Source organism: Silurus meridionalis, chromosome 9, assembly GCF_014805685.1.
Source record: "Silurus meridionalis isolate SWU-2019-XX chromosome 9, ASM1480568v1, whole genome shotgun sequence".
Classification (NCBI taxonomy): Eukaryota; Metazoa; Chordata; class Actinopteri; order Siluriformes; family Siluridae; genus Silurus; species Silurus meridionalis.
In genome coordinates this window covers 5,251,441-5,268,149 of record NC_060892.1, presented here as the reverse complement: position 1 = coordinate 5,268,149, position 16,709 = coordinate 5,251,441, and the positions used below count along the sequence as shown (strand labels likewise).

Below are 16,709 nucleotides of genomic sequence, written 5' to 3'. Positions count from 1 at the left end.
GTTGAGTGAAGGAAGCATATTTCAAACAATGGTACACTGAGACTGTGAAATAAGCATATTTAGTGTATAAAGGTGTGATATTTGTATTAAGTATAGGAGTACGGGATATATATATATATATATATATATATATATATATATATATATATATATATATATTCTCTTTGGTTTATTAAACCTTCAGATAACAAACAGGCAAAGGAAATAGGTAAGCAAACGCCATGTGCAGTTTTGACGCATGCGCAGGACTGTAGTTTCGGCGCATGCGCAGTTCCGGTCCCCGGCGCCATTTTGTGGTGTGCAAGAAATCTTGGAGAGCAGGCTGAGCGCTGGCGCGAGGAGCAGTCTGAGACGCAAAACGCGAAGCTAGACGGTGCAACTTCATCTCTGAAGATTCCCCCACATTCCAAAAATGTCTGAAAACGCGTCGGCGTTAGATTCGGTGGCCGGAGAGGCCCTTGAAGGGGCCGGGGTGCGCAAATTATCTGAGCTGAGAGTCATCGACCTGAGGGCCGAGCTGAAGAAACGAAACCTGGATATCAGCGGGAACAAGAGCGTTCTGTCCGAGCGGCTTAAGAAGGTAAAACTCAAAAACACTCCGATTAGAGGATTTTCATTGTGTTTTTATATATATATTTATACCTTTTTTACCATTTCAAACCACGCGCTCATCTTTGCTAGCATGCTAGCGTAATAACGCCGTCACGCGCTAGCAAAGCGTCATACAGGTTTGGGTTTTCGTTTCTGACGTAATTATTGTAAATACACCCGTAATATTCAATCAAACATTAAACATAATGATGTACATAAAAATATATTTTTGATCATTACACTATTCCCGAAAACGAATGCTTTACCGTTAGTAGCTAATATTACTAGCTAACAGTCCAGCGGCGCGTGCTAACTTCCGGTTTTCACCGAAGGTCTGATTTCTCTTTCAGACAAATTGATCCGAAAAGGTTCTTATTTTAATTTCAATATTTAATGCACTATATTTGTGAATTTTGATAAACAGAATAAATAAATAATTTAAAAAAGAAAAACGAGTATTTTAGTGTTTTTTTTACGTTTTAAATTATATACTAAATTAAATTAATTAATACTAAAATATATTATGTATTTTGCTGAATGGTAAATAAGGATTAAAGCCCTAGAAATATTCTCTAATGTTTTATATAATATATTTTAATGTATGTGTATAGATAGATATATAGCTATGTTAGGGGTGTAACGGTACTCGATATATAAGGGGTGTAACGGTACTCGAAATTCACTGTTCGATACGTACCGCGGTTTTCAAATCAAAAACATAATCCAAAACACAAAAATGTCATCTTTTATTAACTCAGTTTATTATTAATAACATTTGTGAACATCAACAGTTGACATTTTTCTTAAAAAATTTGAAATATATAAAATATTTTATAAAGTTCAATACACTTTTTTAAAATTATTTTGATTACATTTACAGGATTTTACTAAAATAGAAAAATTGAATACACAATTTTACACTTGTTTTATGCAGATGTGTATGTGTTTTCAGAATTTTCTAAAGATACAATCTACTTAACTGTTCTACTTATTTCAGCATGTCTTCATTTCTTCCATCTTTCATTCACTCGTAATAGATTCGACACACCACGTAAACATCTTTTTCAACTTGCACGTTGAGGTGCGATTGTTTCATGCACTGGCGCTTATTTCGTGACATCGCTGGTGCTTTCTAACATTATTTTTAATCTGTATAAAACCAACGCTTTGATTTGTGTTTCATGTAATTAGTTATAAAACGTCTCTATTTAAAATGCTATAATTTAATTGATTTGTGTTTACACTGATCTAAAAGAATCAGGTTTTTTCCCCCAGTAATTGTCATGACCAGTTCACAAGTTTTGTTCAACGCTCGTTGTTTTCTGTTCTTGGTTAATTCCTAGTAAACGTTTAACAAGACTTGTGGTCTAAACAAGACCTTATTATGGAGTTGAATCAGTATCAGAACGGGTTTTATTGCCCGGCGTGTTCACACACATGCAGAATATGTCTCTAGGGACACAGGCTTGCAGGTACCTCCATATATAATAATAAAAATAAAACAAAACTTAATGTTCAGGTTGTAAATAGAGGTATGGGCATTTGAAAGGTGGTGTATTATCCCTGGTGATTTCCAGTATGGGTTTGTGTTTAGAGGTGGGAGGAAAACTGTTTTTGTTATCGTGGATTTCTGGTGCTTGGTAGTGCCAGTCATGGGGGCAGCAGTTTCAGGGTAGTGAGCTGGGCGTGTGATGTTCTTGGATTTCTGATATGTCTCCTCACTAATGGTGTACAGTTCATGAGAAGTGGGGAAAAGCATTACTAATCTTCTCAACAGTCCAAATTGTCCTCTGTAGTCTTTTCTTATACCGAATAATGAATCAGGAATTTTCTTACATTGTATCAGACAATGTTCTGCATCTCTAGGAGAAAGGATCCAGGCCTAGCCATGTCTCTGTCTTATGCTCTGATTAACCGCCATCACGCTTAATAATAAATATACCGTTTGTTCATGCAGATGATGCATTTCTGCAGGAAGCTCTTTAGGGGCAGTGATAAACCTATAAGAACAACAAAAGCTTTTGGCAAAACATAAAATTCACACAAAATCAAATTTAGTCCAGGAGGAGACTTTTGGCGCAGTAGACTTAATTGGCATGTTGGCCTAATACATTTGCTGTATGATGAAAATTAAAAGGAAATTCGACTCCCTGCTTTTTGATGAAGTAATAAAGCAAAATGTTTTTTTCTTCTTCCAGGCCATTGAGGAGGAAGGAGGCAATCCTGATGAAATAGTGGTTCAGCTTGAGATTACTCCCAAGAAAACACCCAGGAGAACTCCTAAAGGTAGAATTCGCTTTTATTTCGGAGCGGTACTTGTAGTAAAAAGTGGATTTAGCTGAGATTTAATTGACACGCACTGCTTTTTATAGGGAAGCGAACCGAAGCGGATGAATCTGAGGACTGTGCGCTGGAAGAGGAGTCTGTCGATGGCCAGGTGCGTTTTAGTGCGCATTACATATTCATCCAAAAGAGAAAAGGTCATGTGCTTTAACTGACACGGGACAACTTTCTGTTCTCCAGGAAGAGGGAGATGCGCCCGGAGAGAGCGTTCATGACATGGACATCATGGACATGAACGTTCTGGATGAAGCCGACATCGATAACAACATGATGCCCGAGGACGAGGAATATTACGAGAACGAGCTTCTTAACACCTTTTCCAACGAAGGCAACGCAGAAGACTACGGCGATTCTGACGCGCTCAAGTCCGAGTCCGAGGAGGTGAGTGTGGTGACGTTGATTTGACTTCGCTGTAGATTCTCACAAGTTCAAATTAAAAATAAACTGACTCGATCTGCTTGTTTTAGGAAACGGAAACTAAGCAAGCAGACTCGGAAGATTATCCGAAACAGGACATTCAGGTAATAAATAAGTGCCGTATCATTTTATATGCATTAGTTCCTGGGAGAGGGTGAAAGTTTTTCTTTTGAAAGAAAAAGTTATCAGGTGGGAAGGTTGGGCTGAAGGTATTCTCGTTAGACACTGTTTATTTTGTAAACAAACATTTGGTAATTGGGTTTACAAATCTAAACGATCTTACTTCGAATAAATGATTGGATAATTAAATGAAAAACTGTGTGCCCGTTGTTTCTCCTTCTAAATGTTCAGACCAAGACATTTCTCTAGCGATACAGCTTTATTGTTTGGTCCAGTTATAAAAAAAAAAAAAATGCCATCTCTCGGGTTTTTCTTTCTTTTTCCTCCTCTGGGTTGAATCAGAAACCTGTGTTCTGCACTTGATCGTGATGGCTCTGCTCTCATCTGCTTCAAGATGAAATGCTTTGTTTTCGTATTTACCTCAGCTTGTAAGGAAGCTGGGGTCGGAGAAGTGGTCAGCCATGGTTCAGCACCCCTGGGGCAGACAGGCTTAAGGGCCTTTACTTAAACATTCAACACTGACGGTATAGGGGTTGAATCACTGTCCTAAATTCCAGCGTTCTATTTAATGTTATAATAATATAAATTCTGCTTAATATTTATTGTTTCTGTTTTATTTTGTAGGGTTCTGAACCACTGGAGCAGCGTAAAGACATGACAGGTACTGACTGTACAAAGGTGTTTAACACCTTACTCATTTCAGGGTGAATTTATAAGTTCGATTAGCAGTTTATAATTTCCTCCTAAACTTGACAAAGAGACTGGAAAAGCAGAGGTTACTGGCTTTGTGTACAAGTGAACAAGTCCATACTCCAAAATGCATTAGGAAAGAATTGAGTATTGGGGGGAAAAAGGGCTTTGTTTATTTTTTTTTGCTAAACAAGCTTGTGCGCAAAGCCAGTAACGGTTAGCGGTCAGTTCGTGTCAGGCAATGTGTTGCTAGCTTTTGCAGGTGCAGTTCATTTTCTGCCTAAAGAAGACTTTCAGAAGAGAAAAATGAAGAACCGGATCACAGTGAAGCGAAATCACATGTAGGACTCAATGTTTGTTTAATGGAGATTCACTAAATGGACCAAATGCTTGATTTCAAAAGAAAAAAAAAAGGCTTTTAAAGCAACTCAAAAGTCTCCATCTTCTCTATCATGGACACTTGAAGTACAAAACAAATCACCAACGATGGACACTCGGGATCTGTGTGCTGCCTATGTGGCGTTCCGTACGCTTGGCATCAGGTGAAACTTAACAAGAGTCGACTTTTAGCGAGGAAACGGGTTGCTTTTTGACGCTCTGTTGTTTTCCAGTCTCTTTCTAGGTTTAACTAACTGTCTTATGTGAAGCACTGGGTGGCGTCCTAGTCCAGTTCCACGCTAACCAATGCAATGTCTCAGAAGTGATTAAACTCTGTGCCATTCTATTCCTGTTACATCCGTAGAAAGTGAGAAAGTAGCCGGGTGTTGTATATCAGAGCCACTTAACGAGGAGCGGCCTGAAGAGGAGAACGCTCCACTGTGGGATGAAACTCACAAGGAAGAGGAGGACAATGTGTCCGACCTCGCTAAAGCCAAGGAGGCCGACAATGTGGAAGGAGACATTGATGCCTCGGAGCAAAGCGAAGTCCAACCCCCATGTGAGGACCAACAAGGCGTTAAGGACAATTCGCCGGGTGCCGAGAGCACCTCCTCTCACGCTGCTAACGCAAATGAAACGGGCTTGCACAAAATCGAAAGCACCGATTCAGAAAGCGTGGCGAAGGCCGAGGGGAGCAAGGAAGACACGAAGACTGAAGAGAGTGCTGCAGAATCTTCAGAAGTGAAAGAGTCCTCAGTAGAGGGTGATGATCAGAAAAAGAGGTTTGTTTTTTTCTGTCTACTAGAACAAAAATGGCTGTTAGAATCTTGTTACTTTGGCTCCTTTGTTAACAAGTTTGGGTCTCTTGGGAAGGTGTAATGGACTGCGCATTTCGTCCTTCATTTTATTTTTGTCCCCACCCCATTCCCCCCCACCCCCTTCTCCCTCTTGTTAACTATTTGTTAACGGTTTCGATTGCCATCTAAGACGCCTTAGTGGCATGCTTAGAGACATTTTCTCGAAAATTAGAGTCCACATTTAAGTATTTTGTTCACTTCCTGAGGCTGAGTCATTTCCAGGTGGGTATTTCTGTTAAGCTCCATTGTTGTCACATGAGTTACTTTTTTCGTTTTCTTTTTCTTTTTTTTTGGTTCCAATTTTGCTCTTTTTCTTTTTCTTCAACAGTGATGAAAAATCAGGCAAGCCCGACTCTAAAGATGATAAAGGTAAATGAATTGGATTTGCAGAAATGCATCTCTTAAAGTAAATTCTAATATGATTGGTAAAATGACGGTGTGCTTATTGGGCCGTTAGCAGGCAGTGCTGCAAGTAGCGGAAGGAACCTGTGGGTCAGCGGCCTCTCGTCAACCACAAGAGCGACTGATCTGAAGAATCTGTTCAGCAAATACGGCAAGGTTTGTGTTATTCTGACATTGTGGGGTAAACTAGTAGAGGTTGGCCGGTTTTTACAGATGCTGGTAGCTGGGTTGGATCGTACTTGCCTATAAAAAAAATGTAGTCTGAATTTTAAAAAACGACACTCCATATAAAATTTTACTGACCTTTTATTACAAAAATAGGGGGAAAACCAGTACTGAATCATGAAAATGTGCTGAAGGTAATAAATAATGAATATATTAATTATATAATTAATAAATTATAAATAAATATAATATAGCGTGCTCTGTGAACACGTTTCATCAGTGAGTCCCCCCTAGAGGCCGATTTTGTAATGACAGCAGGCCGGAATATCATTTATATAATTAGGAAATAATAAATACTAAATATAATACAGCTCTCGTTGTGGACCAGAAGCTGGGAAAACAGTACGGGTTTTTGCTGATATTTCCAGATCACCTGATTAATCAAATCACACACTGTTTTTCTACTTGAGAGATTAATAGAATAAGAACACAGCCAGTCATGTTGCAGAGAAACTGCATAGTGTAAGTCCTGTAGCAGAAAGAATGTTCTGTCTGAGAACTTGCAGCAGATGGACACTTGAGACGCTGTGTAAACAAGCATCGCTACGTCATATAAAGCAGTGTTCGAATAAGTGCATTAATATAAACCTGTGACTTGCAGCTGCATTAGTGTCAAAGCTACTCTTATAGAAATGAATCAGCACCTCCTGACCAATCAGAATTCACCAGAAATTGTGGTATACAATCAATTTGAACACCATCAGTTACTATAACTACTAGTTAATGTTACTATTATTACTGTCTTTGGGTCCTACTTAAGAATTTAGGATATTCCATAAACGAGTATAGTATAGATAGGTAGTGTTGAAGTTTTCTGCACCTCTGATTTTTAGGTGGTGGGCGCTAAAGTGGTGACGAACGCCCGGAGCCCAGGAGCTCGTTGTTATGGTTTTGTGACCATGTGCTCTACAGAGGAGGCCACCAAGTGCATCAGCCACCTGCACCGGACCGAGCTGCACGGCCGCATGATCTCTGTAGAGAGGGTGAGTGCACTCTTACAGCACAGTGTACCTTGTTTGTGCTTGGACACGTGTTGCGTTGAATATGAACGATGGAGTAGATCAGATTTCACTGTACATTGTGAAAGAGTTGAGGATAATGTGGAGTAGATGCAGCCTTTTTATTACATACAATATAAAAATATCACAGATTTGGAGCACATTTACACATTACATTTTTGAAAAATGATTTTTGTACAAATTTTTTTTTTTCGATTTTTCGAATCTAGGCCAAGAATGAGCCAGCTGGAAAGAAACCCGCCGATAAAAGCGACGCAAAGATGACAACTAGTGACAGACGGCACTCCTCGGAGTCCAAGACCGAAAAGTGAGACATGTTCATTTCTCTAAAGTGCTGTAGAAACAATGAGCAGCACTGAGTTTGACCCTGATGGTCTTGTCTTTTGTAGATCGGACGGCAAGGACGAGAAAGCCGAAGGCTCCGATGACAAAGGTGAGTAGAAAAATCGGCTAATTGTTCCAGTTTATAAATCACCTTTATAAATCTGTGGTGTGAAATCAGTTTATTTGGGATTCATCGTAGCTGTTTTTGTGTCGCAGCTGGAGAGAGGACCGTCGTCATGGACAAATCAAAAGGAGAACCTGTTATCAGCGTCAAAACCAAGAGCAAGGAGCGGGTAAATGATTCATCTGGGTTCCTGAGGCTCTTTTTTTTTTCTTTCTTTTTTTCTAATGTTCAGCTAACTATAGGTAACCATGAAGTTATGAGAAAGAGTAGTGGAAGCCAGGCTGAGAGAAGAGGTGACCATCTGTGAGCAACCGTACGGTTTCATGCCGAGGAAGAGCACCACCATTATTTGCTTTAAGAATGTTGATTAAGTATAGAGAAGGTCAGAAGAAGTTGCATTGTGTTTGTTGATTTAGAGAAAGAGTACAACAGAGTGCAGAGAGAGGAGTTGTGGTATTGTATGAGGACGTCTGGTGTGTGAGAAGTATGTGAGGGTTGTGCAGGACATGTATGAGGACAGTGTGACAGCAGCAAAGTGTGCAGTAGGAACGACAGACTGGTTTACCGTGGAGGTTTGACTGCATCAAGGATCGGCTCTAAGCCCTTTCCTGTTTGCAGTGGTAATAGACCAGTTGATGGACGAGGTCAGACAGGAGTCTCCGTAGACTGTGATGTTTGCGGATGATATTGTGATTTGTTGTGAGAGTAGGGAACAGGTTGAACAGCCTGGAGAGGTGGAGGTACACGCTGGAGAGAAGGGGAATAAAAGACAGTGGTAGTAAGTCCGAGAATGAGAGGCAGTGAAGTGGTGCGTTTGCAGGGCGAAGAGGTGAAAAGGGTGGAGGAGTTCAGGTACCTGGGGTCAACAGTGCAAATAGAGGGTGTGTTAGAGAACATGAAGGAAAGAGTGCAGGCAGGGTGGAGTGGGTGGAAAAGAGTGATAGCAGGAGTGATTTGTGATAGAAGGATCTGTAAGAGTGAAAGGGAAAGTTTATAGGACTGTGGTGAGACCTGAGATGTTTTATGGTTTAGTTTTAATTCACTAACCTTCATCTTGGAGGTTCTGCTTGTTGCCGAGTAGCATTTTGATTCTTTTCTCAGCGTTTCCGTACAAATTAAAAAACCTCGGCTTTTCGTGTGGAATGGATGGTTGGATATGTACGATTTGGCTTGTACATGCTTATTAGGTCATTTGAAGATTCTTTCTGGTTTACCCTTTGTTGGTGATTTTTGTGCGTTTCAAAGAGTACCAAGAGTCGTGACCGCAAGTCTTCGAGCCGAGAGAGGAAGGACATACTGTCTTTTGATCAAATCAAAGAGCAGCGAGAGCGTGAGAGGCAGAGGCAGCGCGAGAGAGAGGTCCGAGAGATGGAGAGACGCAGGCATTCTGGGTATGCATCTGCACGCTCACATACACTGCGTATGATCGTCACTTTATGTTGCGTTTGTATGGTGGTTATTTCGTAAACCCTTTTGCGTATCGTTGTCAAGCAGCGGCGATCGTGACGGTCGCAGCGAGCGCGAGCGCATCCGTCTGTTCCGTGAGCGCGAGGAGCGCGAGAGGCTGATGCGTAAGCGCAACTGGCTAGAGGTGGAGAAGCAGCGGCTGGACGCTGACCGCATGGAACGCGAGTTCCTTGAGCGTGAGCGCGTGCGAGTGGAGTACGAGCGCCGGCGTGAGCAGGAGCGGATTCACAGAGAGCGTGAGGAGCTGCGCAGACAGCAGGAGCAGCTTCGCTACGAGCAGGACCGCCGCCCGCTCAAGAGGCCTTACGACATGGACGGCAGGTATACGCATACATTAGTGCACCTGTACATCTAATAACATTTAACACTGATAACTGAAGAAGTAACTGGTCGGTTGGTGTGGTGTTTTGCTTATAGGAAAGACGATTGGCCGGTAAAGAGGATGCCCATGGATGAACGATATGGGCGCTCCGATTTTGGTCGTCAGGATCGATTCCAAGATTTTGACCACAGAGATCGTGGCCGCTACCAGGACGACATGTTCATGGAAAGGTAGTTTCTCCTGCTCTGCAGTTATTTTGGACTTTATTGTTGTTTTAAATACACTATTAAGCCATGGACACACAGCATCCACAACAAAATGGCTGTTGATGACTGGCTGATCCACATACAATGACTTGATTAAAATGTTGGGAGCAGTAATGTAACTTTTACATGGATCATTTTCTATAGCAGCATACCAAAATGTTTTTTATTCCTTTGTTAAAATACATTAAAATGTTTGTTTTTGTTTTAGGAGAGATGCTCCCAGAGGTGGCCTGCCTGCAGACCGAGACAGCCAGGTAAAACATGTTCTATTAAATATATGAATGATTAATACAGTAAAACCCTGTTGTGCGAGCAACTAATAGTACGAGCAAATGAAGATACGAGCGACCTTACTCTCAAAATTTTACCCTATTTTACAAACAGGTTTCAAAGGCACGGGCAAACCCACGCTGCCGGTTCCTCGGTTTCGGCCTAGGGTAGCATCAGTCGCTTAGTTGATGACGTATCACTCGGTCGCTCTCGTTGTTCAGTGCAGCAAAAACTTTACTTTTTTAGTGTTATATTTTTAGTTCACTAGAAATCTTGAAAAATGTCTCCCAAGACAATCATTGATGTGCTGTGAAAACGAAAGTTAATAGAATTACCATGGAAACCATAAGGGTTACAAGCGTGGTGTGCTTCTCACACTCGCAATCAACCACTACCACATGGGTAAGTGTTAAATTATGTTTACGTTACGGTAATTTGCGGTGTATTTTTGTTAAAATAGGCTACAAATACTTTTTAAGTGCAGAAATAAGCGATCGAATGAGATCTCGGAACGGATTAAATCGATTTTACATTCATTCCTATGGGGAAAATTTGTTCGAACGTACAAGCAAATGGTCCTACGTGCAATTTTCAGGAATGAATTATGCTCATCCAACGGGGTTTTACTGTAATAACCTAGAGCATACTGTAGGGGGTGCTGCACGACTTACAAATTGCATTTTAAATGCATTTGGACAGATGGGTATTTCCTCAGGGCCATTTTTCCTATACTGACAGGATGGTGTGTTTTGTCAGTGTGTGTATATGCTAATTTGTGTAATTGATGTGATGTTCGGTGGCTAAATCAGGAGATGAAAAGTCATGAAATACTAAAGTATAACTTGGAGCAGTAAGTGTGTAGATCTTTGTAAAATTATCTTTTCTTTCCAGCACTTTTCTGACCGGGACCGGCACAACAGAGACTCTCGGGATAACTGGAGCGGCGGAGGTGGTTTTGACAAGCGGCCAATAAATGCCCCAAGGCCAGTCCCTGGCAGGTAAAAACTCAGACCTATCACATACTGCACAAAAATTGACCTGTTCTTATTTGTTAGTAATAAATAAATTAATGGTTTAGAATATAAATCGTATTTTTTTTTGTCTTGGTGCAGAGACGGACGAGACTGGGAGCCTGGGCGTAAAATGGACGGCGACAGATCCTGGCAAGGTTGTATGTAATTTTTTTCTGTTTCAAACAGCAATTTTAGTGATAAAAGCATGTCTTCTAAACGCCAAGTATGTCTCCTGCTGGTAGTAAAAAAAAAAGAATAGGAAAGCCATCAGTTTAGAGCAGAAATTAAAAATTATAAATGGGCATGAAGCAGAAATACTGTCATAGCACCATCTTTGACTTACGATGGGGTCGTCGTTAATATATACACACTGATCAGACATAACATTGACTGGTGATTGAATAACACTGATTATCTTTTCATGTTAGTGGGTGGGATATTATTAGGCAGCGAGTGAACGTTTTGTACTCAAAGTTGATGTGTTAGAAGCAAGAAAATTTGCAAGTGTAAGGATTTGAGTTTGGCGAGGGCCCAATTGTGATGTCTAGACGACTGGGTCTGAGCATCTCCAAAACTGCAGCTCTTGTGGGTTGTTCCTGGTTTGCAGTGGTCCGTATCTATTAGCAGTGGTCCAAAGAAGGAACAGTGGTGAACCAGCCCATGGGTGGGCCGAGGCTCATCGAAGCACGTGTTGAGCAAAGACTGTACTGTGTGGTCCGATCCTACAGACAAGCAACTGTAGCTTAAATTGCTGAAGTTGTTCATGCTGTTAGTTGACAGGTCAGGACTGTTTTGACAACTAGAGGGGAACAACACAACATTAGGCAGGTGTTCATAATGTTATGCCTGATCGGTGGCTATTAAGTTATGCCTGGATGGTGTGTATAATGGAATTATATATATTACATTACACACATCATGTATATAAATGTTTTATTTGCATGTGCTCTCTAAATGAATTGTCTTGTTTCTTTCAGGACCAGATCGGGGAATGCCTGGTCAGAGTCACATGCCCAGAGGAGGAATGGCCAGGTGAGACATCTACATGGCTTTCTATTTGTCCAAAATGAGGGTCTGTTTTGTTTTGTTCGTGGTATTTGGACCTGCTAATTTTGACAGATTTGTTATAGGTGCTCCAAATTCTGCATGTGCTGCTTTATTACTCTAAATATTCCTATTTCCCCATATAACAGGGGAAAAGATTGATGCATACAATAAAAGATAAATAGCAGAGCACAGATGCATTTAAACACTATGATCAAAGTTCTTATGGTAGAAATCAGTATGTGTTGGTTTTACGGTAACCCCCAGGCATGCCTGCTCTTCACACGTCATGGTTGAAATACAAACTCTTTAGAAATGTTCCCATGCCCACTGTTTCTTGGAATTGAAAAAGAAAGTGTGTATTTGCATGATTTTGTGCACAAATACTTATCTAGTAGAGTAAAAAAAATAAATAAGAGCAGGAATTTCCCTTTCGGCAGTTGGTGGTTAAGAGAAACCTGTATTTTCACTTTTGTTCTAATTTAGTCAGGACCTATGCGAAAGCTCAGAACCTTTAGTGGGTCTGTGTATTGTTTGTTTGGGATTGTTGCTTTGCACAAATAAGGTGAAAATCTGAGTAGCAGCATAAATAGTAACACTTTTATATCTGTACCCAGCCGGGGTGGATACATGCAGACAGGAACGTCCCAGTCTCTTTCCGGAACCATGAACCGACAGAACCAGATGATGCAGGGAGGTGGCGCCGGCACTGGCACCGGGGGAAGCATACAGGGGGCCGGAGCCTTCGGTCGCCGTTACTGATCCACTTTTCCTCTCCTTTTCATCATTTTTTGTACTTGTGATTTGCAGCATGTATATAGCTTCTAAAGCTTTGTAAATTTGTTTAGCTTTTTAAGGATGCTTTCTCTTGGCCGTACACAGACTGACGAAACCATTACAAATTTCTCCCCAACCCCGAAGTTCAGATTCTTTTTTTTTTTTTTTTTTTTTTTAATTAAGGATGTCTTGGTTTTTCTAATGCTCAGGAACGTTGTGCGAAGTTGAAACCGTGCTGCAGATATAATGTATGTTTCAGTGAAGTTTTCACGTTTTTCTTTTATTTAAACGAATACAGTCGTGATTTTTCCTTTATTTCTGGTTATATGGTAATTCCATCAAACCCCTTTGTAGTAAAGTGAGTTGCGTTTGTGATGTTGACAGGTGGCGCTGTTGTGTTCTTATTTCTTTAGGACAACTGTTTGAACACTTCTTACTGTCATTTGTGTGTTTGTGTGCGTGCATGCTTGGCATTTCCCCCTGATTGAGTGAATAAAGTTGTTTCATAAAACATACCTGGTCTGTGTATGTGTGAAAATTAAAATCATTTACATTTAAGTAATATAAGGGTTGAATTTTTTTACTTTTCATTTATAATTTATTCCTATGATCTGCATTTTTTCCACAATATTTTGGGGAGTTTTGATACCAAACGCTTCTTCATTTCTTTGGCTCACTACATGGAGCCAGTTTATCCCAAAGCATTTATTCAAACCTCGTTATTTTAAAACGTAGTGTAAACCCAAGTGAATGGTTTCAGGATGTGTTTCTATTGTGTACACTACCACGCAAATCCCCCGCAACTTTGTTGTGTGGCCTTGAGCTCGGTGTTTTGATTATTTGCCCTCTCCAGACTGACGCACATTGTGCAAGGCAAATAGAAATGTACTCAAATGACCTCCACATTGTAGATGGAGCTTGACTTCACTTTATCTTCCAAAGTATTATTTAAATATTCATGAACCTCTAATGGATCATATTTTTTTTTTAGCACTTAAATGTTTTTCTTTTTTACATTTCTTTCCAAATAAAACATCATTAAAGGTCCCATAGAGGTTTTTCTTTGTTAGTTTTATCACGATCGTCTGAGGTGAAAAATCGGTGCACGTGGGGTGTAACTGCATGTAATCGTACCGAAATTCTTCGGTACAAGGCTTTCGATTTGTTACACACGTGTACCGAATGCAGTCCTTTTTTTTACCTGTGGAACATAATTAAAATCCCCGTGTTTCCTGTGGTGATTCCCTGAGTGCATTTGTTTTATTAATAAATGTAAAACTTAAAACATACACAACAATGGCAGGGTATTAAAAAGAAACGAGTTAGTAAAAAAAATGCCAAAGAATCAATATCGCTAGTGTTATTGTTAGCGTTATAGGAAGTGACTAGCGGCTAAAGCTAGCTATATGGATTTTTTGTGTTTTATGTCCAGCTTCAAGAATTTCTCTTAAAGGGAGAAAATTCTGACAATTCCTTATATCGAGGGAGTGAATGAATTAAGGATGTAAGGAAAAAAGACATTTGTTACAATATGCTGAAATAAATACAGGTAAGTGGAACATTTTTAGAAAATTACTCAATTTAATCAATAAAATGAAATGTGCATGGTATTAGTTTGATTATATATATATCATTTTCTATATTAATTAAACAAGCAGGCATTTTATTTAAAATTGTTTAAAGAAAAATGTAAATGTGCATATTCACAAATTTTAATAATATTAAGCTGCTTGCTATGTTTTGCATTTCTTTCCCCTAAATGTCCAGAAATTTAACTTGAACCATTTCTTAAAACCTGAGGTACGTACTGAACCTGGGTATACTAAAAAAATTTAAATAAAAAAATCTAATTTATATATATATATATATATATATATATATATATATATATATATATATATATATATATATTCTTCAACATACCTCACATGTGCCTTCATAATGAAGAAAAAAAAATTTGGATCTAATGAAATGTTTGCCACCAGTAAAGTTTGTGTAACAGTACTAATATGTTGTATGGGTTGTATGATACGGGATGTATGATTTTTGGGGTCCCTGATTTGACCCTGAGTCCATGTAACATTCTGAATCAATTGTTTTGTGTCAATGTCGATTTGCTTAATGTTTTTTTGTTTCCTTTCACCTCCAAAAACATTACAGTGGGTGACCTGGCCGGCCATCACCATATTATGAATGGATGTGTATCTGTAAGATTCTGTGTGTTACTGGGACTGGCTTTGGGCCAGTGTGCCCCTGACAGGATAAAGCAGACACTGGAGATGAATGAATGAATACACAATGTTGTAAACAGTTCTCTCATGCCACTTTACACTTCTGCAAGTGATACTTTCTATATTAGATCTTAAACAGACTAAGAAGCTTTTGTAAGTAAGTTTGTCTTTCCTCCACTTTTTTTTTTAGACATAAAATATTTGGCACTCAAGTCAGCTGTTTAGCAATTTGACACGTCCTTAGATTAAGAATGAAAAGTGATCTTGCAGCAAAGTGGAGGCTGGTTGAGTAAGGCGTTCTGCAGTCTGTGCTTGCTCAAGCCCGAGGAGACATTTCAGCCTTGAAGGTTTATAGGTCATCTCTTCCTGGCCGTACGACTGGAATTCATTATCCAGCAGGCTGTGGTGTAAAGGGGCTGAGTAACCTGAGGACAGCTCACATTATACCATGCTTCAAGATCAGGCTGTTTCTTGTGGACCAATCAGAGTGAAGCAGGATATTGTGGGTGGAGCCAAGATCAGGTTTACATTCCTATGGCTCTATATAATCATTCCATTTGTACTTTTAAGTCGTTTTTTTCTATCTTTAGGATGCGAAAGAGATGAACATACACATTCTGTGAAAATACAAACAGCTGAACTGCTTCACTGAACTATAACTCGAACTAATGTGACGTTCTGGATCAGAGCTTTAAGAACACTCCCTTCAGAGAACCATCCATCTTTGTTGTCTTTCTTTACTTCTTTTGTTTTTGTTTGAGTGTTTATGTGGAATCTCAGCAAACTTGTAGGAAGCAAAGTAACCAAGTACCTCCATTGAAGATATCTGTTTAGCCTAAGTGTGGATTCTTTACACACACAACAACAAAAAACACTAATTCAGTAATTACAAACATATTTATTCCCATTGTGTTTTGATTCAACAGCTATGTTTGAAATATTTTAGACACATTTTAGACATTTTTTAGATATTACATTTATTTTTAAAAAATTAGTAAATATAATAAAAAATTAGTTTTTCTTATATTTTTGTTATTATTGAAAAAAAGTAATTTTACATATTTTTAGATATTCTAGACATTTTATACGTATTTTCGATATTATTGAATTCAAAACAATAAGATTGGGATATTTTTAGACGTTTTAGATTTTATGTAGATATTTTAGATACTTTTACATAGTATTGAATTTATTCAAAAATGTGTAAAGAAATTAGATATTTTTAGATATTTTAGATATATTTGAGATATTATTGAATTTATTTTAAACAATACGTAAAGAATTAGATATTTCTAGATATTTACGACATATTTTCGAAATGTTTAGATATTTTACACATTTGATATTTTAGATATCTAAAACATCTATGTCCATTGTTATACAAATAAAACTGAGTTATATTGATAAATCATAATATTATTAATAATATAAAATAATAATGATTTGATCTAAAAATAGATATTATTTTTTAGATATTTTTAAATGGTTTTATTCCGCATGTGAAGTGAACAAACTCCTAAAACATGTATTTGTGTTGGCAGCACTGATGAGAAGTATTTCAACATTGCAAAACTTGGATGTAGGTATTCCTGGGATAACACTAGGAAAATATCTTGTTTTGGGGGAAATCTGGAAAATGCTGTCAAAATGGACGCAGTTGGGAGAAGATTGTGATCCTACAGGAAATCAGCTTCCACCTGCTCTCCCACCATAATCATTTCCTGCATTAAAACACCATTATACAATACATTCCATATAAAGTCTACCGAGACAAGGAGCTGGCGTTCTTCCCAGAAATCAGGATTTCACAGTGTCCCGTGTGAAAACAC

At 38.9% G+C, this 16,709-nt stretch overlaps 1 protein-coding gene across 5 annotated transcripts; it reads left to right on the top strand.

Annotated features, from left to right (window-relative positions):
- The first annotated feature begins 269 nt into the window (after positions 1–269).
- On the top strand, positions 270–13,164 carry safb (scaffold attachment factor B). Of its 5 annotated transcripts, none has more exons than XM_046857673.1 (21): positions 271–580; positions 2,790–2,877; positions 2,964–3,028; positions 3,115–3,315; positions 3,402–3,455; positions 4,096–4,132; positions 4,904–5,321; positions 5,725–5,765; positions 5,857–5,954; positions 6,857–7,006; positions 7,252–7,349; positions 7,432–7,475; positions 7,583–7,659; positions 8,736–8,881; positions 8,985–9,278; positions 9,375–9,509; positions 9,754–9,799; positions 10,707–10,813; positions 10,928–10,983; positions 11,806–11,860; positions 12,490–13,164. In XM_046857673.1, the coding sequence occupies exons 1-21, from the start codon at positions 413–415 to the stop codon at positions 12,632–12,634; spliced, it is 2,523 nt and encodes an 840-aa protein (XP_046713629.1). In that variant the 5' UTR covers positions 271–412; the 3' UTR covers positions 12,635–13,164. The 5 variants fall into 5 exon arrangements, with proteins under 5 accessions (XP_046713628.1, XP_046713629.1, XP_046713626.1 ...); XM_046857670.1 differs by having other exon boundaries at positions 8,982–9,278; XM_046857671.1 differs by having other exon boundaries at positions 5,854–5,954.
- Positions 13,165–16,709: the final 3,545 nt, after the last annotated feature.

Coding starts and splice junctions, on each gene's coding strand:
- safb (XM_046857669.1), top strand. CDS start 413: ATGTCTGAAAACGCGTCGGCGTTAGATTCGGTGGCCGGAGAGGCCCTT. Junction 3,456..4,095: donor ATCCGAAACAGGACATTCAG/GTAATAAATAAG, acceptor TTTATTTTGTAG/GGTTCTGAACCACTGGAGCA. Junction 10,984..11,805: donor CGGCGACAGATCCTGGCAAG/GTTGTATGTAAT, acceptor TGTTTCTTTCAG/GACCAGATCGGGGAATGCCT.